At 38.2% G+C, this 27,784-nt stretch overlaps 1 protein-coding gene across 13 annotated transcripts in view; it reads right to left on the bottom strand.

Annotated features, from left to right (window-relative positions):
* The window catches only part of zmp:0000001200 (dedicator of cytokinesis protein 9), a 108,269-nt gene that overhangs the window by 12,027 nt on the left and 68,458 nt on the right, over window positions 1–27,784 (bottom strand). For 4 of the 13 annotated variants that reach the window (XM_037539269.1, XM_017692309.1, XM_017692307.2 and 1 more), the window contains exons 8-38: window positions 25,954–26,128; window positions 25,494–25,546; window positions 25,135–25,209; window positions 24,546–24,686; window positions 24,221–24,424; window positions 23,752–23,874; window positions 22,929–23,011; window positions 22,359–22,481; window positions 22,036–22,115; window positions 21,729–21,916; window positions 21,213–21,278; window positions 20,585–20,677; window positions 20,285–20,408; window positions 18,519–18,637; window positions 18,305–18,391; window positions 15,509–15,598; window positions 14,240–14,355; window positions 14,008–14,077; window positions 13,679–13,801; window positions 13,420–13,491; window positions 12,292–12,438; window positions 11,956–12,039; window positions 11,344–11,455; window positions 10,047–10,225; window positions 9,788–9,904; window positions 9,589–9,700; window positions 8,742–8,875; window positions 5,243–5,357; window positions 4,943–5,009; window positions 4,787–4,834; window positions 2,382–2,515 (exon numbers count right to left, since the gene is read on the bottom strand). In XM_037539269.1, coding sequence (XP_037395166.1) covers window positions 2,382–2,515; window positions 4,787–4,834; window positions 4,943–5,009; window positions 5,243–5,357; window positions 8,742–8,875; window positions 9,589–9,700; window positions 9,788–9,904; window positions 10,047–10,225; window positions 11,344–11,455; window positions 11,956–12,039; window positions 12,292–12,438; window positions 13,420–13,491; window positions 13,679–13,801; window positions 14,008–14,077; window positions 14,240–14,355; window positions 15,509–15,598; window positions 18,305–18,391; window positions 18,519–18,637; window positions 20,285–20,408; window positions 20,585–20,677; window positions 21,213–21,278; window positions 21,729–21,916; window positions 22,036–22,115; window positions 22,359–22,481; window positions 22,929–23,011; window positions 23,752–23,874; window positions 24,221–24,424; window positions 24,546–24,686; window positions 25,135–25,209; window positions 25,494–25,546; window positions 25,954–26,128 — 3,454 coding nt within the window. Of the gene's footprint in view, window positions 1–2,073; window positions 2,118–2,381; window positions 2,516–4,786; window positions 4,835–4,942; window positions 5,010–5,242; window positions 5,358–8,741; window positions 8,876–9,588; window positions 9,701–9,787; window positions 9,905–10,046; window positions 10,226–11,343; window positions 11,456–11,955; window positions 12,040–12,291; window positions 12,439–13,419; window positions 13,492–13,678; window positions 13,802–14,007; window positions 14,078–14,239; window positions 14,356–15,508; window positions 15,599–18,304; window positions 18,395–18,518; window positions 18,638–20,284; window positions 20,409–20,584; window positions 20,678–21,212; window positions 21,279–21,728; window positions 21,917–22,035; window positions 22,116–22,358; window positions 22,482–22,928; window positions 23,012–23,751; window positions 23,875–24,220; window positions 24,425–24,545; window positions 24,687–25,134; window positions 25,210–25,493; window positions 25,547–25,953; window positions 26,129–27,784 lie in introns of all 13 variants that reach the window. The other 9 variants (XM_017692308.1, XM_037539268.1, XM_037539264.1 and 6 more) reach the window with 5 other exon arrangements.

The raw sequence follows: 27,784 nt of genomic DNA, 5'->3' as shown, positions 1-27,784 counted from the left end.
GAAAGCTCTAAATACTACCACTCTGCCAAAACATCTGTTCAAGTAATTCCAAATGAAAGTGTTCTCTACCTGCGTTAATACAGGCAGGTGTCTTGTATCAAATTAAATTAACACAGCTTACAATTTTAAATACATTTGAGCAGATCACTACATACTGAAATGTAAGCATACTTTTGCAATTACATTTCCTATATACAGAGGCATGCAAAGGTTTGGGAAACCCCAGCCAAAATTTCTGTTACTGTGAATAGCTGAGTAAAAGTTTATCTAATTTCCAAAAGGTGTAAAGATTTCTTTAATACATTTAACATATTTCTTTAACATTTTAGGCAAAATTATTATTTTCCTTTCCATGTTTTACAGTTTCAAAAGAATAAAAGAAGAAAATGTCCCAAAGCAAAAGTTCGGACACACTGCACAGTCAGTACTGTGTTACACCCCCTTTGGCAAGTATCCCAACTTATAAGTGTTTTTTTTTAGCCAGCTAAGTGTCTTTCAGTTCTTGTTTGGGGGATTTCTGCCTTTTAAAAGACTTCTAGTTCTGTGAGATTCTAGGGCTCTCCTGCATGCAGTGCTTTTTTGAGGTCTACCTACAGTTTTCTGGTTATGATTAGATTGGGTGACAGTGGGGCCAGGGAAAAACTTTGTGGTAGGGTTCTGAGGTGTGTTTGGAATCATTATACTGTTGTAGAAGCCATCTTCTTATCTTCAACTTTTTTTTTACAGATGGTAGGATGTCTGATTATATTTTACAGAAGGTATGATGTCTGATGGTATTTCATTGAATCCATTCCTTCTACCAGTGAAATGTTCCCCATGCCACTGGCTGTAACACAATTCCAAAGCACAACTGATCCACCCCATGCTTTACTGTTGGAGAGGTGTTCTTTTCTTTAAATTCTGAACCCTTTTTTCTCCAAACATACCTTTGCATCCTATGGCAAAAAGTTATATTTTAACTTCACCATTCTACAGAATTTACAAAATGTGTCAGGTTTGTTTAGAAGTTAATTTTCAAACTGCTGATACAGAATTTTGCAAAGAGAATGCAGAAGGTTTCTTCTGATGACTCTTCCAAGAAGGTCATATTTGTGCAGGTGTTTCTGCACAGTTGAACAGTGAACCACCACTCCACAGCCTGCTAAATCTTCCTGAAGGTCTTCTGCAGTCAAACAGGGTTTTGATTTGCATTTCTAGCAATCCTATGAGAAGCTCCAGACCTCCATTGTTCTTGTGCTGCTCAGATGAGCTCATGGCTGCTGATTGTGGGGACAGATTTTGAGAAGTCAGAGTATTTATAAAGTTTTCAAATTTGCATCACCTAACCTTTTCTAACAAGGACTGTGAACAAGCCAAAGTCCTTAAAAGCTAATTACGGTCTAAAACTTTGGCAAATGTGACAGCTCAAGTCTAAGGGCTGCCCAAGGTGCTTTCTTTTTTTTACGCTAAAGATGTACAAAACAAAAATAATAGAGAATTTTAATTAAAGTGTTGAAAAGAATATTTAATCTTTATGCCTTTTGGAGATCAGTTCATCTTCTACTTACTTCGTTGAACTATTCACTGTAAAATAAATTTTGACTTTGGGTGTCCATAATTTTATGTCACTGTACAGCTATTATAATGCATTTACAGAAAAAATGAGATATGGTGAGAAAGTATATGAACAGATGGATGTTGAAGGTGTGCAAAACAGGCTTGTTACAAGATTTTCTTTCTTAACACTATAGCAGGACATGGGGACCTGTAGTGTTAATATGGCCCTTTAGAAAGTTTTATGATGTATACTCTTAAAAATAAAGGTGCCAAAATGCTTCTTTGGAGCAATGCTTTAGAGAAAGAAAAAAAACACTTTAGTATATCTAGAGAAAGTTTCAACTTAATGTTTTTTGGGAATAAAAAGTGCTTCTGCCATCATTCAAAATAAGACTTTTTGGTACCACTTTTTTTTTTTAAGAGTGTACTAGGAATTACTGATGTATTGATGATGGTATTATGAAGAGAGGAATCATGGGGAGTGCTACTAAGATATTGGCTAGCTTCAAGCTGGCTGTCAAACTGAGCAATTCTTACCATGGTCTACAGAAATTCCAAGTACACTGGCAATCTTTCTGACACTGGAAACAGAGAGACTTGCTTTATTATGTGGGATGTGGGACATCCCTGCCTCACTGTAGAACCATAAAAGCTTACACTGGCTTTAACACGTCCTTTAATGACAAGAGGAGCTGTGGAGAAGGCTGTGAGGTTGTCTCAAATGAGGAGAGATTCTGGTGACACTGATGAATGCCATGTTGATTATGAGGGTGATTGTGGTAAGCCAAAGAAGAATATAATGCATGTATGGAAGAATGAAGTCAGTGTTATGATTTGGAACTCACAGTGGTTGAAAGTATAAGAGTTATCCAGGCTGCTGAGCTGCTGTAAACGAGCGTGCATCATTCCGGCTCTACTGCGGGACACAGGCAGAGTCTGAGACTTGCGCTCATGTGTTACAGGGCCCGCCTCCTGGTTCCTACAGAGGAAACGGTCAGAACGGCACAGCCAGCATTAGTGTAGCTCAGACTGAGAGAAGGACACACACAGAGAAAGGAGCTACAGAACTGAGGGCTATGGAGAAATAACTGTTTTGCTTTTCATTTTCTTCCATTCTTTCAGCCTTCCTCAGGGGGTAGAGAAATGGTCGATACATATGTTGAAGATTTCTTTTTCCATTCGATTAATTTGAGTGATTAATGTACTCTGAATAACAAAAGAACACTTACATGTTACATATGTTTTCTCAAGAGATGCTCTTTAAGCTGTTTCTAATTTCTGTCTGGGATTGTTAATGTGGTCTAAATCAAGATGCAACCGAAATGTTTGCAGTCTGAGGGTGGTATAAGATATCTTGACATTAATGATGATGAGAGACAGGTAAAGATGCTAATGATTTTTTTAAACACTTGACTGTCTTGACTGTCTGCACTGTCTGATTTAGTACAGACTCTGCACATACTTTAATTCTGCTTTTGTGACATGATGTTTCACTTCTGAGGAGCTAAAAATAGAGACAAGCTATGTAAGGTTTTATACGAGGTAGTTCAGCGTTTTTATATTGTTGATGTGCAACTGCTATGTGTTATAGCATCAACAAAGACATGCGACTTTGCAATCTTTTGTTTTGAAAAGAAATGTATTTTTTTAGCCAATCCAATCAGTGTAGTACATTATCGGAGCACTGTAGAAAAAAAGGATTTAACACATAAAATATTGAAAATCTAACTGTTCCTTGACACCAGAAATCATATCAAAAATGAAAATTGGTGTTGCATCCCTAAAAACAACCCAAGGCTATTGCCTACATGAGCAAATACAGAACATGTGCTGGTATTTTTATGACAACACCTGTCAGCAGCAGATGTCAATATGCCAGCAAAGCTCTAGAAAAGTTGCTTAAGCATGCAGTTATCTAGCAAGCTCCAAGACCACATTATACAACATCACAAGCTGAATCATGCACAAGATAAGAGAAACACAGAGAGAAACACACACATGCAGCAGTTCTGCTCATGTGGGTGATGTCAGTCAGCAAGACGCAGACAGACAAAGCACATGCAGATAGCAGTTAGACAGGCATGTCCAGTCTTACCCCAGCAGAAGCAGGAGCCGTGTGTGTGTGTATGTGTATGTGTTTTATACTCGCAGCGTGTTCATAAATAAAGAGACACATTTTGAACGGTTAGAGACAACCATCGACCCAGTGCCAGTACCACCCAGCAAAACCAGAGAGAGGGAGCATTTAAGCACTTATATCTGTACATATACAGGAGACCAGGGAGGGCTGTAACATGAGATTGTAACACCCTCGGTTTCTGCAATCAGAAACCAGCTTCAAGGAGGGATCATTGAGTACACTCACCACCTTTCTAAGGTTTTTCTGGGAGAAGTCTGAACACAATCAGCATTATGGCTTGATTAGCACTCATGGTTAAAGGTTTAACTGACATGGTAGTAGTATTTAGATAGTAACACACAACCTAATAAAGGGAGATGGACCAAGAACCATTAGGCCCACTAACATTATTTACACAAAGATACGTAGGTCAGGTAATTAAAAAAAATTACTTCTTCTTACATCATCAGCTGCACCTTTCTCTTGTAAACTAACACAAACATGCCTACAGTATTTAAAATGTTTTGGTATAGACTAGTAACTTCAATATCAGTGTTCTTCCTGTTTGTTTCCTAGCCTAGATTTAAGAAAAGAGAGAAAATACTTATAATAAGAAAAATTGTAATTTATAAATGTGCCTCAATACCTTATTTCATTGTAGGGCACACTGTAACAACAGAACTCTTTGTATTTGACACAAACCTTTATGTTTTGTGAATAAAAATTATATTGTAACCCTATTGCTATTTATAACAGACAAATAAGAGCATCTTGTATAAAAGTTTGAAATGTCTAGCACAGACAACCACTAAGTAATAGAGGCTGAGACAAACTGTTACAAACCATCCTAGTCTCTCCTGTGTGTGTGTTTCTCCACAACACTGGCTGTAAAGATTTCCAGGATTTTACTTGTATTTGAGACAATTAAACACAAATCTGAAAGTTTATATCAATATATTAAAACAAAAGTCTGGTTTCACATTTCACATTTAAAAACGCCAAGTTCAATAGTAATTCATTATTAAATGCCAGTAGGATGGAATACAGTATGTATGATAAAGATTTACCATAGATCAACAACAATTCATTAAACAAAAAAAACAAAAAAAAACAGGCAGACAAAGACGTTACCTGGCAATGTATCTCTTCCCCATATACCTGAACTGGTGGAGACACAGTCTGCAAAAAGAGTGAATTTAGATGATTTCTGAATATGATCTGAACTACCACTTGAGGCACAACCACTCTAATGTGCTCTTAACAGTAGTATTCTGATACAGCACTTACTCTAACAGAGTGAAAAAGTCCATCAGATCTCCAGATGAAGCTTTATTCCAGTAGGTAAACAGAGCATCTGAGGAACAGTAAAGCACTTTTAGATTCAGCCATTACTTTGGCATTTATATTCATATCAATCCAGCCATTACTACAACAACTGGCTGTGGAAAGCTATTCATTTAAAGCCTCTTCAGCTCAATGTGTGAATGAGTGTGAACACATACACTTGGTGTTGTGAAGAGGATTGGAAAGAAACTCTGTGTGTGTGTGTGTATTATATTATATATACATATACATACACACATATACCTTCAGACATGCTCTTCAGCACATGTAGAAAACACATTAACAGACTCTTCACTTCTGACTGCTCTAGTTTATCACAGCGTAGGAGGGTTCCACCAAGAGCGGCAGCCACATGGCACTGTCATATGGATAGAGGGAGAAAAAGACAGACAGAAAGTCAGGCATGCTTTCCCCCCCCACACTCTCCACACATTTTTCTTACTTACCACAATGACAGAGGAAGCACACTAGATTAAATAAGCTGTCCTGATGTTTTCTAGAAGCTGGAGTACTGTCCCAAGTCACATTCTTTACACACTAAAACCAGCCTGGTTTGCATTTAGTATCCTCATCATATCACAGATACTTCAGTCAACCGAAGATACACCATATTTACTTTCTGTGCTATAGCCCGACCAATAATAAAAAAAAATAAAAATTGTTATAAGGAAGTTGTACAGACTGAGCAAAAATTCCCACTGGTAAAGCACGAATAATTAAATGATGAATAATGAGATGGATCCCCTACTTGTGCTTTACAGCAATATTATGTTTGACTGCTATTTTTCTCTTAGCGCCCAAAAGATAATTCCAGAGTTATTCTACGGGACTACAATCTCCCACAACTCACTCATAAGCGGCACTCAAAAATAGTCACTGTTAATAGTGCACTATATTGTTTGTCAGGAATGTTGTTCAACAATTCCTAACTGTAAATCATCTGGTCAATCAATGGATATTCTCCAACCATCTTTAAAGAAGTGTCACATGAAATTCACATGTGGAAAAAAAAAAAAAACACATGATTTTTGCAGACTTCACAAAGATATGTGGAAAATATGTGATTACTTGTAAACATGTGGTTTTTGCACACTTTACATGCGAAATATATATATGACTTTCCTGTAAAGGTGTTTCATTATATAGTAAATGCTACATAGTGAGAAGCGAAGAAGGTAATGAGTGAAGCAGTCAAAACACAGTGACAATTTTAGCAAACATGGTAGATCACTACAAGAGCTGAATGTACACCAAAGTCCACAGTGAGACTCTTGTTACCAAGCAATGGACAGAGGAATTGCTGAGCCACTGGAAACTAAACTTACCATACTCACACAATTCACTCACTAAACATTGTAAAAAGAGCATCACAGTTTAAAACAAAGACCCTAATGCATTTACTACTGGCTGCTCATCATGAATGGTAACTATTCTAGGTTACTGCAATCAAGTATTTGTAGCCTAGCCAAGTTTTGAACTGTTTTCCTGGTCCATTTTCTCTACACTTTTCAAAACATTCTGCCATACAACTATGAATAAGAAAAAATGATCTGGGAGAGCTATATAAATACATGTATTACTATAATATAATTATTATTTTCATTTATATGTGAAGCATATTTATGTTACATATTTATTTTGGCCAGGCCATATACAGTACAGTGTTTACTTAAACTACACATTTTACTGAGGACACTTTATACAAACCAGAGCCGCTGGACCTTGATAGCTGCAGAACTGACACTCTACAACTCTGAAAGCACTCAGAGTAGCAGTAATAGCAGCAGTCAGTGGTAATATGTCTACCATAGCACAGGATTGGAACAGAAACAGACCAGCTTCCTTTGCCAGAAGAAAATATGAGCTGAAAGCCAGAAAGACCGGTGGAGACTATGAGGCTATGACTTCACTTCAACAATTCTGTCTGTCAACTAATATGAGCTCAGAAAGGCAAGAAGTTGACTTTGTGTGCTTTAGACAAACCCATATAAACTGTGTCACATAAGCTGACAAGTGATATCATTATTGGGGCTGTCACTATCACTTATATTAACAATCTACCTTACTTTGACAATTAATCTAAAGGTCAAACGATAAAAATGAACTGAACAATAAACCATGCATAGTCTCTCAGATTCCAAAATCCTTTACTGGATAAAGATGAAGTTTTTAAAACAACATCATTAACACACATAAAAATATTAATGGCTGTGTCAATCAGACTCTGTTTCTTACTAATTTTAAAACAGTAATTTTTTATGAATTAGTATTATTTTAAATTATTTTTTTATTAATCAGAGAGATTAAAGAGAACACCAAACAAGTGCATGCAGGGCTTGAACACAACAACTGCTCATCACACTCCTGGCAAAGGAGATACGGGAATTGCAAAAGCACACACACACACACACACACACACACACACACACACACACACACACACACACACACACACACACACTTTCACTCCGTCACTCTTGACCAAGGCACACTGAGGCAGTCAGGCAGTGTGAGGTCAGGCAGTGTAGTACTTGTGCAGTGCTGTTGGGGGTGGCTGAATGGCAGAAAGAGGGGGCAGAGAGCAGGGAGAAATCCATGGTCTGACGCTTGACTCGCGTGGGCAGCATCGTGTCCTCACACTCTGGGACGAAATGCAGCATGCTGGTGGAGTGACGGCGTGCAAAGTGCTCCCGCTGACAGCATTGAGAGCAGGAAGCAACCACACAACCATGGGTTAGCACACAACACACACGCACGCACACGCAGCACACACGCTTGTAAAGAACAGATAAAAAAACTCTTCACTCTGGCTTTATGTCTGTCTCTCCTCATGTAGTCCTGACGACATTTGCCGATGGCATCTCATACCTGCCCATCAGTAATACATTGCAAAACTAACAAAACAGTGATAACCCAGCAAAATAAATATAACATTTGTGCTCCATCAACCCAAGAAAATGACAGGCAAGTCTAAATGTGATAGTCAACTGTCTCAGCAGGTTAGCCGTAGTGAGCTAATGGGGTAGCCATGCAAAATTTGCAATGCAATGCAAATTTTGAATGTAAAGTAGATACAATTTGTGAATAATTGCTCTGTAGGTCTTCAAAAGTTGGAGTAGGTTAAGTTGTACAACTGGTGAAGTGTCTTTGTTTTTGCTTTGCTGTTATTAGCATGCCAACTAGCCAGCAAGCAATATAAAGAAATTATGCATTTGCAGTTATGTATAAGAGATGGCGTAGTTTGCAACCTAAAGCCTATCAAATCAAATATTATGGTTTTGCAATATAAATGTAAGCAATTTACTGCTATGACTTATAAACAACTTTGTCCACCATTTTATTGTTTTATTTTATTATTTTATTGTTAATTATTTGAATTAATGATTTCTGGGCAAGTTCAGCTGCTGAAGTGAAAATGTGTGTTCACTCTGCCCCTCGACCCTCCAGGGACTCATCACTTTACACGAGCTAATAAAGTAACGTACTGGCCCTAAATGTGGCGCCGGGGCTTCCCCAAGGGGAAATGACATGTCCAAATGGATGAGGGCTTATTCAAAGCAGTCTTGAAATAAGCTTGAAAGTCTGCTTGCACACAGTTAAACGTGCCAGTTTGCACAATTTTGGTCACTAAAAAGTGAAGACATCAGTGGCAAATCACATATTTTCAAACAAATGCATTAACTCATCACTTACTCTACAAGGCAACATGTGATCACAAACAGAATGAGTGATTGTACACTACCTTATCAAGGGGGTGGTGTTTGTCAATGTGGCGCTCTGATAGGCTGTTTCCTGAGTCAGTGCTGATGAGGGAGCCACGAGAATCAGCGTGTCGGACGGAGCTTACATTCGGAGTCGAGGTTGTGTGTGGAGAGGCTAGGCCACAAAACCATGTGTCATTCACTTTTAACTCACACATTCAGAAAATATCTAAAGTACTGTGTATATACCACCCATTATTAATTAACCACAACCATACTTTTTTATCTCTTGTGTAGAATACTGAGGATGAGGAAAAACCTTGTATGGTCTTAAGAGTGTTCAGGTTGCTTTATTTGCTTTAAAGGAATAGTTTGGCAAAATTGAAAATATTACACATTTTGGTAGTTTAATTTAATAATTGAGTTACCCTAAACAGTCAGCCATCAAACACGTTTGATACCCAAAGTCTGCTTCTTTAGTTTTGCACTGAAGCTATAAGGCTACTATAACTAAGTAACATAAGCTTGTATCTCACTAAGTAGCACTATGAAAAGTCCATGTCTACATCAACTGCCTCACATTGTGTCAAAGTGTTAAGTAATGTAAAATAGTATTATTTGTGTGGTTTCTGTCTAACACTGTATGACATACCGTTTTACTGTATAACAAAGAACAAAAGTGTGGCACGTGTATGCAGCTAACAACAGTGACAATAGTAGATGCTACAGTAGATTTGTAGTCCTTTTACTAGTTTTATGCAAAATGCTGGTTGGCTGATACTACATTTAGCATAACAGAAAACTGTGTTTTGCACAATTTTTACCTGGTTGTTCTTTAAAGTATTATAAATCAGTAGCTGTTTGGTAACTGCAGTTGTCCCCTCTCACCTGTTCCAGAGATGACCCCAAACACATCCTTGTGGAGGCTGCTCTCTATGTGGCCCCCTGCTTTAGGAGGTGTCATTAATGAACTGGTGAGGAGAGGTTCGTCCCGGCTATGCTGCAATACACATCAGATTGTCATGTATACAAGGAAAAATTTCCATAGCTGTATTTACAGACGGTTGCCACCAGATGTCTGTCTTACGCTGTTGGAGAGGCTGTTGGTGAATGGCGAGGTGTCTTTAATGTTGAGTCTGTGGACGTTCTCTTGAAGTATCCCAAAGAGCGGCAGGTAGAGAGTGGCCAGCCTCGCTTGCTGACTCTGAAATACACACAGATTCATGACTCAATACACACATCACGCACAGCTTGTATTTTACGCATTATTAAACTCTCTAAAACGTAAGTACAACAAACATTTAAGACTATATATGACCACCCTGTCTAAGCAAATTGAGGCTCACCTTGGAGGTGTAGCGATCATCAAAGGTATGTTTGATCATCAGGTTCTTCAGCACCTGGACAGCTATTTGACGGATGTCTCTGAACTCCTGTAGAGCCCCACTCACCTCCCTCAATAACAAGCCCACTAGAAAGTGGTTCTTACAGAAGTCATCTGTTAGAGAGTAGTCCAACTGGAGATCTGAAAGAGAAAGACAGAGAACAGGGTATTAAGAGGCTCACTGACTATGCAGAGAATATAATAAATTGAACAGCAAAATGTAAAGCATATATTTCTAAGACAGTAGAGTTTGATACTGATGGGGTTTACATAATTATATTACAGACAAATAAAAATACAAAATTCTGGGTTATTAAGAGCATTTCTCTGAACTCAGATATGGTATAGTGGAAATAGAAATGGTGTGAAAAAAAAAAAAAGTGTCTTTTCATTAGGGATGACAGCAACGTGATCGATGCACATTGATTAGTACACTCTCAGAAATAAAGTGACTAAACTGCCCCTGGGGCAGTACCCCTCTTGTCACTGTGGTGGTACCCTCAAGGGTCCATCTCAGTACCTTTAGTCAGGGAACATAACTGTACCAGAATCCACTGAAATTATACTGACTAAGACTCCACATACCCCGTCTTGCCTCCAGGCGTTTTATTTAACTGTTTTGAACTGTTATCATTAGGTTATGAAAAGGTACAGATATGTACTTTTCACCTGGAAAAACATATTTAAGGTTTACAACTGGACCTTAAAACCACTGTTGTACCTTTGAGGGAACATTTACACTGTTTGTACCTTGACGAACAAAAAACTGCACAGAACCTTTATTTCTAACAGTGTACAGTGTTGATCAGCTAATGATTGGTAACTGCTCAGTCAGGCAGACATAACACCTCACCTACCTACAGAAGACTGAGACTCTATACTGGAGTAGTGAACTGCTGATCAGCAAAACACACAGAACAACAGAGCACAACACACCAATACACACTAAGATAAGCATGATCTACAATATATAAAAACTCAGCTCAAAGGAGAGATTCAGATTTTTAAGGTTAATACTATCCACTCCAGATATTACATATAGGGATTCTACAGTCATAAGCTACTATGACAACTGAAGAAAAACAATGAGTAAGGCATTTTAAGCAAATCAACAAGGGATGCTTTTTCTGACTTGTGGTTTACATCTAGTACAAGTTAACTGAAGATCTTTCCCAAGAGAATTATTCCTCAGGCAATTCTGATACGAGGACATTACAAGTTGCTTTTAGCTGCATATAAGAATCAATGTTTGTCCTAACCTTGAAATCTCTGTATCCGCCCTTTCCCAAACGGCATGGGCAGATTTAGAGGGATGTAGTGCTCGTGGTTACACACCACCTTCAGAAACTCAAACTTAAATTCATATAGTGTCTGCAGAGAGAAGAATGGAACAGCAACACAATGGCGTGAGGGCAACAAAGCAATGTGTACAGCACACCTTAAATACAGACTAAACAAATGTAGACTCATATCATAGCAGGATGACCATGATGAATTGCAACAATATGGAGGATTATGGTATTTATGTCTGTGGTGAGGGCAAGCTTTAAAATGTTTCTAAATGTGAAAAAGAAGATGGAGATACAGCTGCTTGCAAAAGTTTGGGCACCCTGGAAAAATGTCCTGTTGATTTTTTTTAAAGTGAAAATAAGTTAACACACTTCTGCACATTTTAATTCAAAGTTACTGTTTAATGGCTGAATTCAGTATAGTGAGGGGGAAAAGTAAAACATAAAATGTGGCCTGTGCAAAAATTATTTTTCCCCAGTATGCTAAACTAAAAACTAAATAAAACCATGTACTAAAATTTGTCATACTTAATTTTGCATTCAAACTTTTGCGTTCTATTATATTCATATAGGAAAAAGAACCTTTGCATCTCCAGGCATAAAGCAGTTGATGTAGTTGTTGATTTGCTTGAAGACAAATCCTCGATCCATGAAAGTAAAACAACGCTGAAGGCACAAAAGGAAGATTTTGGTTATTTGCATTCATTTCCTTTCACTTATTTCTCATGCAAGTTCTCTAATTTGTCTGCCATAAAAACAGACCAACAAAGACTCAAAGCCATAATAAAGCGAAAAACCCTTTAACTGCATCATACACAAAGTCTGAGGGCAGACTTAGTAAATCTACTAACTACTAAGTGCTGGATTCTAGATTGGTGAGACATATTACTCTGGTGTACAGACACTGCCTCTCCTCACCTTAATGAAGAAAGCCAGGCTGTGGTTGGCATTGCATGCTGCATCCAGGTTGTCTTTGTATTTCTGCACAATGTGAGGCATCAGCATGTTCACCAGGGTCTCCACTGTGTGATGAAACGAAGCTGAGAAACGCTGGTTTCTGGACAGCTATGGGATAGAGGGCAAAGTTCAAAAGCTTTGAGGCCAGAGCCCATCCCCAGACAGGTCTAAATCTGAATTGCTCATGTGAGGGTAATAAGCCTCACTGAATAAACTGAAAGCACCAAAACAGTGATATCATTAACCCTGTTAGGCCCACCACCATGTGCCTCAAAACAGGTCATATTTCACTGATTTAGTTCTTCAGATGGATCTCAATTTAGAGATACAACCCCAATTCCAATGAAGTTGGGACGTTGTCTAAATATAAACAGAGTACAATGATTTACAAATCCTTTTCAATGTATATTCAACTGAATACACTACAAAGACAAGATATTTAATGTTCATACGGATGAACTTTATTGTTTTTTGCAAATATTCACTCATTTGGAATTTGATGCCTGCAACACGTTCCAAAGAAGTTGGGACGGGGCAACAAAAGCTACACCTACAAAGCTCTAACAATTAGTGTCCTCAGTTCCCAAATGTTTATTGAGTGTTGTTAAAAGGAAAGGTGAAGTAACACAGTGGTAAACATGCCCCTGTCTCAACTTCTTTGGAACGTGTTGCAGGTATCAAATTCCAAATGAGTGAATATTTGCAAAAAACTAAGTTTATCCGTTTGAATATTAAATATCTTGTCTTTGTAGTGCATTCAATTGAATATAGGTTGAAAATGATTTGCAAATCATCATATTCTGTTTTTATTTATGATTTACAGAATGTCCCAACTTCATTGGAACTGGGGTTGTATTTCATTAGGATTTGATGAAAGTTCTTTGTTATTTTTGTTATTTCTTGACAAATGGAAAAAAAATGGAAGCACAGATACAAACATGTCAATACAGAATATAAACTGATTGAAATTTATTGTATAACAATGGAACTATGTAATTATATTGCATACCAAAAGGACCATGATAACTATAGATCTAGGGTCAATTCTGTAATGAAACCACTCGCAAGCAAGCATGCAGTCAGACTTACCCTAACTTTACCACTTTCTATCAGGTACTGGGCCATGGACTTCACTAAAGCTTCAAAGAAATACCAGGAGTACTAAACACAGTAACACAAAGAATCATATCAGAAAACGCATCATAAAAAGGAAAAAAATCTCACAAAAAGATTTCAGCAGAATATGTCTGGGAATTAAATACCTTTATACCATCATCAGAAACCAGTGTTGTGTGCTACAGTTGAAAATAAATCACTGCAGTGGACAGAGATAGCAGGTGCAGCTCACCTTCAGCAGTTTGTTGCTGGTTAGGAAGTCAGTGGATGGCTTGAGGATTGTGGTCATGGCTTTGGCCAGCTCCTCATGCACCGTTTTACCAGTAGCTGTGTTGGCATCTGTTTTAAACACATACTACACACAGACACAGACATGCATACACACAAATAACAATCATGAGTTCTTGATAACTTAAAAGAACCTGTGACCTTGAGTGAAGGATCGCCAGTGTGACCAAGAGTTAGCTTGAGTCGTCCCCTGGCCCTACCATCTCAACACATAACTTGAATGTAGTCAGGCACTCAGTACATTACATCATTGGTGCTGCTTAAGGCACTAACCTTGACATATGAGCGGAGGTGATGTTCCAAGCCCTCCTCATGGCACTGAGCTACAACATGGATCATCACTCTGAGAGAGGGGAGAAGTTATAGTTAATAAAATAAAAATAAATAAAATTTAACAAGAAAAAATGTTTTTCTTCTCCTAATGTTATTGCTTTAGAGGTTTTTATGACAGTGATAAAATACATACTAATATAATTCTTTACTCATTAAGTTGGTAGGAACTGACCTGGTGACATTGACGGCAACATCTTCGTGTGCTGCACTTGTAAGCACACGGAACAGCTGGTTCAGGATCGTAGGGAGGAAGTTTATCATCACATGAGCCTCCATTGCATGCAGACTCTGGAGGGGGCACATACAAGGTCCTTCAGACTAATCATTCTAGTTAGTCAACAATCTTCTAATTTTAACAATAGGTAGAACACTGCAATATCAGTTCTCTGGTGGTTCTGGATCACTTGGTGCATATCTTTCATCTATTTGAATGTGAGCAATTTCAATAATTCTCTGTTTAATTACAATGCCTATGAGTTTTACTCCCTCATTGAACAACTGAATATAGTTGTATATATGTGTACCGTATTTGTTACATTTCTGTACTATTGGCTTTATCACTTTCACTGAGGCCACTTCTGCTACACAGTCTGGTATTGTTACTGTGCCTGTAAGACTGATATGAAGGTAGTTACTGTTCTGATTGGCTGCCCTGTATAATGCCTCATTGAAAGAGCAGTCTGGACTGCAATTATACTTATAACTTCAATGTGAATGGGCGGAGCTAAACTGCTGCAAGTTGAAAAGGCAGATGTAAGTTAGTGTTTTCATGATTTCACAAAATCAGTAAATTCAAAATGGGCTGTTGCAGATAAATATTCTTATATGGACAGCGCAGTGACTGCTCTGTTTTAAAACTTTCACAGTTTTATATACTATATAAAACTGCAGGAAAGTGGGGTTTTGGTTTTACTTTGCATTTATTTTAAATTTAGTTTATATCAACTTAATAACAAATAAAGTATTATTATGATGTAGACAAGAACAGACACCCGTTAAAGACACTGCTGATTGACAGGTGCTCTATCCCACATGATGGCTCAGTACTATCCTGCCTATCACTCATCAACCAGTACATCTGGGCACCTCAATACTGTGGTGGAAAACTCCCACACCCTGCAGCTCCTGGGTGGAGAACTGACTTGGCTGACTGAGAGAGGTCACTGTGCTGTTATCAGAGTGGAATGGCCTGTTTACACACACACTCCACAGACAGCCCTGTGTATGAAGTTCTCTACTCAGTGCCCTGAGTGTGTTAGGAAAGTGGTATTAGACTGCACAAACAAGCCTGACTCTACAAACATCCTCAGGAAACACATGCACCCAAATAAATGAACTGGATAAGGTGGAGACCGAGAGAAAGAGAGAGCATGAAAAACGGTATTACATTGGCTGTTGTAATTACATTGGCATTACTTTCACTGTTATTCTGCAGTCATACCTTCAGGTATTTGACCAGCTCTCCTCCTTTGGGCTGAGGCGTAGACACACTGCTCTCACAGTGAAGGAAGAAATTGTGTAAATGCTGATCCTGAAGGTGAAGGAGAAAATAGATTTAAATTACAACCCCAATTCCAATTAAGTTGGGACGTTGTGTAAAACAAATAAAAACAGAATACGATGACTTGCAAATCTTTTTCAACCTATATTCAATTAAATACACCACAAAGACAAGATATTTAGTGTTCAAACGGATAAACTATTGTTTTTTGCAAATAATCACTCATTTTGAATTTGATGCCTGCAACACCTTCCAAAGAAGTTGGGACAGGGGCAACAAAAGACTGGAAAAGTTGAGGAATGCTCAAAAAACACCTGTTTGGAACATTTCACAAGTGAACAGGTTAATTGGAAACAGGTGAGTGTCATGATTGGTATAAAGGGAGCATCCCTGAAAGGCTCAGTCGTTCACAAGCAAGGATGGGGCAAGGTTCACCACTTTGTGAACAACTGCATGAGCAAATAGTCCAACAGTTTAAAAACTGTAGAAAAAAAGTTTCTACAGTCCATTATATCATCAAAAGATTCAGAGAATCTGGAGAAATCTCTGCAAGTAAGCAGCAAGGCAGAAAACCAACACTGAATGCCCGTGACCTTCGATCCCTCAGGGGTCAAAAACCGACATCATTGTGTAACGTATATTACCACATGGGCTCTTGAACACTTCAGAAAACCACCGTCAGTGAACACAGTTCGTCGCTCCATCTACAAGTGCAAGTTAAAAATCTGCCATGCAAAGCGAAAGCCATATATCAAAAACACCCAGAAATGCCGCTGGCTTCTCTGGGCCCGAGCTCATCTGAGATGGACTGACACAAAGTGGAAAAGTGTCCTGTGGTCTGATGAGTCCACATTTCAAATTGTTTTTGGAAATCATGGACGTCGTGTCCTCCGGGCCAAAGAGCAAAAGGACTGTCCGGATTGTTATCAGTGCAAAGTTCAAAAGCCAGCATCTCTGATGGTATGGGGGTGTGTTAGTGCCCATGGCAGGGGTAACTGTGAATGCACCATTAATGCTGAAAGGTACATACACAGGTTTTGGAACAACATATGCTGCCATCCAAGCAGCATCTTTTTCAGGGACGTCCCTGCTTATGTCAGCAAGACAATGCCAAGCCACATTCTGCACGTGTTACAACAGCGTGGCTTCATAGTAAAAGAGTGCGGGTACTAGACTGGCCTGCCTGCAGTCCAGACCTGTCTCCCATTGAAAATGTGTGGCAAATTATGAAGCATTATGAATACGACAACGGAGAACCCAGACTGTTGAGCAACTGAAGTTGTACATCAAGCAAGAATGGGAAAGAATTCCACCTACAAAGCTTCAACAATTAGTGTCCTCAGTTCCCAAACGCTTATTAGGTGTTGTTAAAAGGAAAGGTGATGTAACACAGTGGTAAACATGATCTGTCTCAACTTCTTTGGAACGTGTTGCAGGCATCAAATTCCAAATGAGTGAATATTTGCAAAAAACAATAAAAGTTTATCCATTTGAACATTAAATATCTTGTCTTTGTAGAGTATTCAGTTGAACATAGGTTGAAAAGGATTTGCAATTCATTGTATTTAGTTTTTATTTATGTTTTACACAATGTCCCAACATCATTGCAACTGGCGTTGTATTTGCAAATGCATTTGAAAATAATTATAAAGCCAAAACCATCAAGAAACCTGAAAACTGAAGGTCCCTCTACATAAACAAACACATGCTCTGTTTACACGTGGCTCAAATATTTAAAAGATAATTATAATCGTATTTGTAACCAGAATGCTCAGATCAAGCTATTCTGACTATGACGTAGTCAAACATGCATTCTGATCGGAGCTGCGTGTCCATGTGAATGCACTGCAGTCAGCTTTATAGTCTAGCATCGTGTGTGTTACAAGTTTTAATATTGTTCCTGTTTCTTTTCTTTTTTCTTTTTTAAGAAATGGCATGTACATGTATATTCTCCTTGTAGGTTTTTGAACACAAAAGCTATTCATTGCATGGGAAAGGCAAGAAGCATTTTGCCTACTGCATCTAACTTCAATTGTTATCTCATTTTTAATTTTGACTGTTTCAAAGCATGTGTGCATTGCTAAGCAAGTGCACATGTTGTAGGACAATTTACAATGTTTACATAATACATGGTAACTGTCGCTCATAAAAATTACATCCTGGTAATACTTTACTGTAGGGTAATGCTCAGAAATGCTCAATAAGTGTCATTCACTATAGAAGGTAATTTTGATCAAAGTTAGCTAAAGTAGCTTTTATGATGATACTGTAGCATTAAAAACAACAAGTGTGAATGCATGCTCAAGGAGCATTAGTAGCAAGCAATAATAAAATATGTAATGTCAGTGGTTGCAGAAACAAACACTAGAGTGTTCAGGTGGTTTCCATAAATTTCTAGCGAGACGTGAGAAACCCTACCAAGCTGCCATGCCTTATTTCTTGGTAACTTCACTGGAATGCTCTGTAATGTGATCAAATGTTCAATAAAGCAAATACAGTACAGACTAGGCAATGACTACTCCACACCAGTGCCACACCAGCCTGATCTAAAAATAAACATTTCACATGACAATGAGTTTCGATCATGTGGTCAAATTGTATATTTTAAAAGGGCAAGCGTAAGCAATCAGATCACTGTAATAGGACGTCAAATTCCAATGTAAACAGGGTACAGAAAACAGTGCCTTTGTCATTAACTGAGAAGGGTCAGGAGAATGTTAGAGCAGTGTTAAACACCTGTGTGTAGACGGTGGAAACCAAGTGAGTAGAGACTTTAAACAGAGGCTTTCCTCCATCAACAAACTTCACTTCAGGACCTGCATGCTGCTAGACACACAAACACAATAAAAAGAAGCACAGCTTTATATTTGATAGTAGCTTTACATTAGGATTTCTAACTGATAACATATCCAACAGAATGAATTGAGTGTTTCTTGCAGTATGGGTGCACCTTGCCGTTGCTGTCATGGTAACTGAGGTACCCTGCAGGAAGGTTTGCAGCTACAGGAATGTGCTGCTCATTCATGATCACTCTGCCATCCTTCAGCAAGGGTAGCCATGCATAGCCCACTACACAGAGAGAGAGAGCGAGAGAGAGCGAGAGCGAGAGAGAGCGAGAGAGAGCGAGAGCGAGAGCGAGAGCGAGAGCGAGAGCGAGAGCGAGAGCGAGAGAGAGAGAGAGAGAGAGAGCGAGAGCGAGAGAGAGCGAGAGAGAGCGAGAGAGAGCGAGAGAGAGCGAGAGAGAGCGAGAGAGAGATGACAAGGACAGGACTCATTGTAAGAGGTGATGCAAGTGTAAGCAACTCCAAGTTCAGCAAAAAAAATCTGTCTTGCAAAACTCTCTTCCCTCTTTCCATCCTATTTGGATTAAAGTGAAACATCCAGATATACCCTGTTGCATAATCATTATGAAATATACACTGAGATTATACATTATCAACACATATTGTTTACATAATCTATATTGCTGTTTTCAGAAGAAAACTTTCTATCTCCAAAATGATAACTTTAAAGGAAAGAAAAAAAATACTTTTTTGCAAGTTATTTTGGGCCATTCTTCATGAAATATACATAATGTAAAGGACAAATTTTGTATAAAACTGAAAAACGCCAAAAATGGAGATAAGGTTTTCTTTAGACTGCAGAGATATGGTGTATAACCTCCCTCTCTCACACACACACACACACACACATACATACACAAACACACACACACACACACATTTTTTTTTAATTGCCGCCACAATTGAGAGTTGACTTGGAAGTATCAGGGTTCTTTAAGTCAGACTAACATGTTACAGTTTTGGAGGCAGAACAAGGACAAATGGGCAATCTAATGACAATATTAGGTGAAATATCAACCACTGAACAAGGACTACACAGACAAACAACTCAATATTCAAATATCAGAAGAATAAATAAATAGTACTTGGATATTAAGAGAATTATTATATTTACAGTGGCTTCAGAAGGTATTTGGACACTAACAATTGGTTAAGTTTAATGTGCTTTAGGTTAAGCAAATGATGGCACACCATCAAACTGATGGTCTGTATGGAGAAATCCTGGAGAAGACAGACAGACAGCCTGCAGTACTATAATATAAACCAGTGGTTCTAAAATCAGTCCTCAGGGGCCCCCTGCAGTCCAGATTTCAGCTACAACTAACTTCTAAAACATAGGGAAAACGCTAAAATGTGGACTGACTGGTGGCCCCTGAGGACTGGTTTGAGAACAACTGCTATAAAGTACAGAGGTGGAAACAACAAAGTCTGTGGCTGTATTTTTACAATTGTGTTGGTGAGCTTATGTTCACTGATGAGATCATGAATTCAGAAAAGTACAAAAGCATTTTGGATACAAATCAGTAGTATCACGTCTGCTAAGAAAATGTTCAGGCAACAATAAAATAATGTACATTACTAATATTACAAATGATTATTTATAAAACTGTTTCCCAAACTGTTTGAGAAACTGATGTGCCTTCTCCACTCTACCTGATTAAATATAATAAAAAATAATCTGACCCAAAAATACACATTGAGATTAATTCAAATAAAAGCTCTTTATTCACTGTTTACTCTAACTTCATCCTGCACCTCCTGATCCTAATCCTGAACCTGTCTGGCACAAGAGTACTGTACAAGTACAGACTGTCTTGTTCCTGCTTTATCCCTCCAGTGCATCCAGAATGTGTATGTATGAATCCTGGCATACCCTGTGTCTCCACCTGCTCCCGCTTTTTGGTGCTAGCTTTGCTGTTGCTGTCACAACTGACATGGTAGAATGTGAACAAGAGATGATGCTTCTCATTCAGTTGAGTTGGCAGCTCAATCTTAAACTGAGAGGAACAAAAAAAAAGCTATTTTAGCTCAAGCATAAAACTAAAGAAGCAAAGTTCACACACCAAACATTTATGGCTCATCAACTACACTTAGGAAAAGAGGCATATATTTTTGCTGAACTACCACATTAACGGATCTTCAGCTCCTCTGGTGATAAGTCTGAATGTCTTACCTCATCATAAAACTCTGGGTTTTGCTGATGATGCAATACTGCAGCAAAGGCATTCTTAGTGAAGTGATGTCCACCTGGACGACCATATATACACTACAGGACAGAGAAAGAGGTCAGAGAGCAGTTCCTTTGTGTTAAATAAATCTAGACCTGTCACAATTCTGAAAATTTAGCTGAGAACTGCGTCATATGAATGACTGCGATTAACAATTTAATTGTCTTTTACTGTATGCATTTATTAAAGCACAGATTAAGGCGTTCAAATTGGCTGATTAGCTATCTTGCTTCCTAGCTGATGTCTAGTAGCTTCCAAATGTCAAGGAAATGGCTCAAGCTCAAATACACAACATTACTCACTGATGCTCTCTAAAGATGTTATAGTACCACTCAGAAATGAGACTTTGTTGTTTTTGTAAGATCAATGTTTTATTGTTTCTTCTATTTACGTTTTTTTTCCCTGAACCCAACCAATTAAAAAACTCAGTTCCCTAACTGTTGTTTATTCTGTTTTATATGACTATGAACACTAACAAACGTGGAGATTAATTAATATAGAGAGAGTGAGCTTATATGCACTGTATTACAGAGTGCACTGGTCAATGACATTTGTAGCAGCAAATATATATACCTTGAGAGGGAGAGCATCTTCCTCATCAGAGTCTCTGAACTCCACACACACAGCAATGTTTCTGGCCTGCAGAAACATACAATTAACAATTACATTTCACAGTTACCTTACAACATAAACCTCAGCTGTTGCTATTTGATTACATTAAAATCAGACATAGCAAAGATGTGATACTCATTATCAGTATAGGATTGATACCAGGAGATAAAATGAACAAAGATGAAAAAAGAACTAAGAATTTAACCTGAAATACTATTTTTAATGTAACAATAATATTACTGGTTCTGCAATTCATGCTGTGGACTAAGAGGTGTCTGAGCATTCATATTCATAGCTGTATATCTTAAGTGAAGTGCTTCAGTTTAAATAGCTTATTTTAAAGCTTATTACCTAATTTTATTTTAAAACACTGGATCAGTATTAGGAGATACTCAAGGTTTCAGCATTATTATTGTAAAATAAGAACTGGTATCATGACATCTCTTGATAAAACACACAAACATCTAGTGCTGTTACCTTAGCAAAGGTCTTCTGGCTGTCATATTTCAGGTGCCGTGGGTAGACGTATAGATGGTTATTATATGTGGTGAAGGGCTGAGAGCATTTAGCCAAGCATGGCACAAACTCCTCAACCTCAAAAAAGAGTCCATTCCAATCACTGCTCTCAAACTGACGCACTGGCAGATATGAGGAGGTTATGCAATCTACATAGAGAGAAAGGTACAAAGAAAGGAAAAATGAATTAAAACAGTTTGCAGAAAATAATGAGAATGAAAAGTGAATCTCATTAGCTGAGGAAGTGTGTTAGCAGACTCTGACTCACTGGGGAGATCCGGGGCCACACTGTCAATAGTGACATCCAGATTTCCCAGAATTATTGGCAGCTTTGCCATCTTTTCTTGCCTGGGGTAAGAGAGTGAGAAAATTCCCAAATCTTACATAGTGTAGCTTTAAGATACATCAAGCCATAAAATTAACCACTTCACAAGGCATCTCAAGCCAATTGAGAAATACTGATAATTCCATAGAGAACAAGATCTCCCACTGAAGGAATACGAGTGCTTAACAGTATCATCTAGAACTGCTTTTTTTGATTCTCTCTTTTGATACAAACAATAAGGAGAAAAAAGAAGGAGTCACACTAACTTTCTGAAATCTGCCAGCAGTTTAAACATGTCCTCATTGGAAAGTTTGTTACTGTCCTGCCTGTATATTGCAGAGAAACGCACAGACTTATCCAATGTCCCAGATGCATCCTTAAACAGAGGCCTGAAAGAGGGACAGAGAAGGAAACAGAAGAGGAGGGTGAAGAGGGTAAGATGAACAAAGGGTTCCTGTTGGGGAATTATGTCATTCTTCCATTAGGGCAGAGTAGATAACACGCTCACAAACCCCTTTCCTGTGAAGGTATAATCTGAAATGTCCCACGGAAAAGAAAACACACTCAGTGGCACGCTGAAAGTGCTATTATCTATTGCAAACCAATCTAAAGACAGCGTTTACTACTTCTCAATCCATTCACAATTCTCTGTCTTAGAGCTCATTGAAAAACAGAGCACTGTTTCAGGTTGCTTGACTATAAAACTTTGCTTTCTTTGCCATGGAAAAGCAGTCAAAGCCTTTTCCATTTGGCTGGACAGAACATAAGCAGTCTGAAACATGAGTGTTCATCAACTTTTCATGAGTTGTGGACAATATAAAAGACATATTTCTTACCTGGCTGCCCATGCAAATGGCATCCTGTACTGGCCAAGTCTGCTACATGCTAATTTAGCATTCCTCAGCACCTTCTGAGCAGTCTGAGGAGACGAGAGATGAGAGAGCAGAGCATTCTAGCTTTACAACTTACTGCTCACTGCTGCCAGGATTTCCATACAGACCACTCTAATGGTAGTCCCTTATGCTTTTAATATCTTTGGTCTTATAAATCATACCACTGTACAACACAAATACATAGCTCTCTCTACTCTGGACAGAGCACTGTAGGTTCGATTTAGTCTTAAAGAATAATCTTCCCAGGTTATCCTGCGGTAAGAGGTGAATATAACCTCCATCTTAAGCTCAGAGTTCAGTCAAGGCTGCCCTGATTTCAAATCATAAATATTAAACATGATTAAGATATATGACTTCACATCCTGTAGTGTGGGGGGGAATGCTGATGATCTCACCTGAAATGCAATGTTGATGTTATGTTAGATGTAAATTTGTTTTAAAATTTTGCATCCTTATAATATCATAAACAAAAACAAAGCAAAAAAAAACAAGCTGTGATGACTGAAGGATGAAATCATTGTCATAATGTGTGGGGTTTCTTACATCTTCAAGGACATTAGCCGTAAGCTAGCTAGCTATTTTCAAAGTAAAAATTACAGAGAGTAAAAAGACAAACTTATACTGATGCTTTTGTTTTCTGATTCAAAGGAATTCATAGAGAAGTATATTAGAATTATTGACAATTAATGCCAAATGATGCAAAAAAATATACAGTTTAAAACACTCCTTTTAGCATTAATCCCACCCCTCCATACACACACAATACCTTAGCGGAGTCAGAGTTCTTCATGTATGGTTCAGCACAATGAGTTATTCCTCCCTGCAGAATCTTTTCAATCCGAGCCACCAGAAAGATATCAGGGTGTGGACACATTACAGAGAATACTCCCTACACAAACAGATGGAATATCATGCTTAGTGAAAACTAATAAAGGTCCTATTACAGCTATAATTATGGAAGATCAAAGCGTCCCTTCTCTGAGTTTTCTGAAACCCTGAAGAAAGGGGCCACGCTTTTGTCCTATTATTCACATATTCTCAATGACATGAAGAAGCAAATTTAAATGCTCTATTTACTGAAGACCCAATGAATGTGCATAACTTGTAGTAAAATGTAGCTGTACCAAATATTAATTCACAGGGTATGTTTTTTTTTTGCAGGGATTTTTGTTAAATATCTGCTGTCAAATAACATATTAGGCTTTGATGCAGCATGAACCTTGATTGCTCTCTACCTGTCGTGGATATTGCAGAGCGCTCTCCGGCAGACCGTTGGTGGTCCGCTGTGCTGCATCTGAGGCTCCATTAATGATCTGAGCTCCTGAGCCTGGCACCATTGCTCTGACTGACTGGTGATTCAGATCCACATGAAAATCTGCAGAAATCTTTCGACTGTTCTGAGTATCGAACAGAGACAGAGTGACAAAAAAGGGCTCCACCTGCCAAACACACAGAGAAAACAGAAACAGTCTCAGATAATGATACAGTTAGCTCAGAGCTCTGTTCATTACCAAAGCTGTCATAGTGAGTAGATATACATAAAACAATAGTGGTGCATACATTAGTAGTTGGTCCCTCCTCGTTGTCTGCCACACAGCTCTGCAGGTTGAAGGACAGGTCGTTGCATTTTACAAGAATCCGTTTCCCAAACTTCTCTTCAAAAGGTTTGACTTCAGGTTCAATGCCAGAGAAGACCAATTTCTGTAGACACAGACATGGCTATCTTTACAGTGCACTGCCAATGAAAAGTTTGAAGACCTCTTGCCTTCTTTGATATTTCATAAGTAATATCTAATAAATTAATATCTAGTAATAAAATAATTTATTTACTTATATTTTGGGTGTATTCTGAAACATTAGCTGTCTAATCAGAGGTAGCATTCTAAGGATAACTAAGACAGGTGACTGATTGTATTTTTTTTTTTTATCATTGCATGGCTTATTATTTATACAGCTAAAAAAGATAAGGAAGTGTGAAACATGTCTCTAATAAGTCAAAGTATACGCAATGACCTCACCACAGTCATTTTAAACAGACTTACAACAGTACAGATGTAAAGCAGAGTATCAGTGTATTTGCCTAAAGCACATACTGTTAGTGGTGTCTAATATTAACCACTTGGAACACTGTCGTGTTTTAGCCCTGTACCTGTGTGTCCGGGTCCAGTGTAAAGAGTTTTAGGCGAGTCTCATTCCTTATTTTGGACTCGATGTCTCGGGCACTCTGTAAAGAAGCACATTTAGTCAAGCAGGACAAATTAGAAGCACATAAGACTATAAAGATATTATGATGAGGGTGTTGGGAAAAACCCTGTCAACTTCTCACAAAACAGCTCACTTCTTTAACAGTCACAAACACTTCATTATGCTCCAAATGTAATGAAAATGTCTGCAGTGCACACACTACAACTGCCTAAATCATGCCTGTACATTGCCTGTCAGTCTTTGAGTAAAAGCTCAAACTATTCTCTAGGGTTCTGTGCTGGCTATTTTGCAAACAGGACCTACCTGAAAGCTGTCCATACTTCCAGAAGAGTTATCAGCTTTCCCCAGTTCATCATCTACAGAGCCAGAGAAACGAACAGCTCTAATTAACATGGCACACATCCAGACCACAAGACAAAAAACATGGCTAACGATGCATAAACTCCAACAGAGAGAACATTACACCAGCAACTGCTTAACTAGAACAAACAAACCAAGGAGACCACTGAGCCGAGACACAGCAAAACACAGAGGAGGCCCTGAGGCCTGCAACAGCTAAGTGTCCCAGAGAACAGGCAGATGAGTATGTTCAGTGGTTACCAGGAGAGATGGATATAAGTGTATGTTTGTATTAGCTGGCTGATGTAGAAACACTTGCTCAGTGTCCTCAAGAGGAGTACTGTCATGTCAAGAGTGGTAGATATCTGGGTGGTCTAATAATGAAAATACACACACACACGCACGCACGCGCATGCACACAGACCATCATGTAGGTCTCCATTCCTTTTCTCCTGCATGGCAAGCTCAAAGCTGCTGTGCAGGATTTTGTTCAGTGTGTTGATCCAGTCCTCCATCTCAGTCTCAGAATCTGCGGCCAGCAGATATGAGCTCTTATCCTGCATCTTCAGCTCAAATGCAAATCGACGCACTTTATAATTCTACACAGACAAAGACAGAGAGAGCGCAAGATACATGAGTTACTTTTATTAACTTTAACTTTACTTTTAAGTTACTTTTACTGAAGCGATGATGCATCTAGTCTGCTTAAAAATCATATGATCTTTAGAAGTTAATCAAATCAATAAAGGGCCATACACTACGTTTTTCTTGTTTTGTGTTGCCTCGCACTCCACCTTTGTGTGGTTTTATGTACCGAAAACAGTCATTATTTATTTTTACATTACATTTTCCAACCACTCTTCACCCCTTAGAAGTAAAGACAATGTTATTGTTAAAGATGTGTAAACAAGCTCTGTTCTGATTGGCTGGCTGGTATTGTGCCTCATTCAGGCCAAAACATTCCTTGTAACTTCAATGTGAATTGGCAAGATCTAAACTGTAACAGCGTGAATTGGTGGATATACAGTACTGTAAAAATTCTGAGGCACCTAAGGACAGTGTTTAAAATCATTTATCTTGGCAATAAGTATGTCTGCGCTTTTCATGCCCTTCCCAAGTAACCAATCTGTCAATAAGCATGGCTAATGTTCACCTTCCAACTTAAATGTTACAACTTGTACAGAGGCCAGAATGTAACTGCAGCACCATTTAAATTGGAATGGTACTGGAGTTCTGTGACCTGTACAAGTTGTAGCATTTAAGGTGAAAGGTGAACTCCCAAAACAAGCTGGCGAATAGGAAGCCAACTTTGGCTTCAACAGGATCCTGACAAACTTTAATTCAAAGTTGTTAATTTGTTCTACACATTTCACTCTGGTAGTTCCAACTTTTTTTAGCATCACAACCGCAACCTATAAGCAGTTAGCCATGGTGTGTGATTTTATTCTATATTATTTTTTTGAAGCCAAATCATCTCAAATTTCAAGTTAAATAGTGAGCTAACAACCTCAACATATTTGTTGTTGTCAGTATTGAAAGCAAGTAGCTAACACAGGTAAGCACCAATTAACTAGCATAGCTGAATAAATAGTATAATGACCTAGCTTATTCACATGATTAGATTTTTTTTTTTCCCTATTTGTATCTATTTTGACATGGGAAAACAGCTTGTTCTATTCTAGGGCCAAATTATAAGGTTGTAAATAGTTATGTTAAACCGCATCTGGGCATTTTCAAACCAAAGTCACATAACTTTTGTGCATTTTCTTTTTTTACATACCTTCTACAAACCTTTTTTGGAATTAATTTATTCAGTATTTTAAAATACTGAACAAATACATTCTATGGCACCTTTAATATTAATATAATATTGTTTGACAGGGAAAATAAACACTTTAAAATAGCCTTTTAACTCAGTTTTTCAGGTGACTAAAACTTTTACTCTAAGTGTTGTTTTTCAATGCATTTCCATTCAGTGCTGATATGCAAAAATAATACATTCGTAACAAGTTGTTTTCCAGCTTAGTTCCACAAATAGACTGCGTGGACTGGGAGCTGAAAATATATTTTAAAAACATTGTTTATATAATACATGACACTCTTTTAGTTAAAAAAATAATAATAATTAAAGGGTGTAAAGTCTGGATTGTCAGATTGTCAGAAGCGTTTTCTAGATGAAATTTACAGTGTGCAAACAAGCCTCTGACTGAGAAAAAACTGCTAGAAAACAGAGTGTGAAGCTTCAGAATCCAATA

This window comes from Pygocentrus nattereri, chromosome 6 (genome assembly GCF_015220715.1).
Source record: "Pygocentrus nattereri isolate fPygNat1 chromosome 6, fPygNat1.pri, whole genome shotgun sequence".
Lineage (NCBI taxonomy): Eukaryota > Metazoa > Chordata > Actinopteri > Characiformes > Serrasalmidae > Pygocentrus > Pygocentrus nattereri.
Note: the sequence above shows the minus strand (reverse complement) of the source record. Positions and strands in the feature narration are given on the sequence as shown.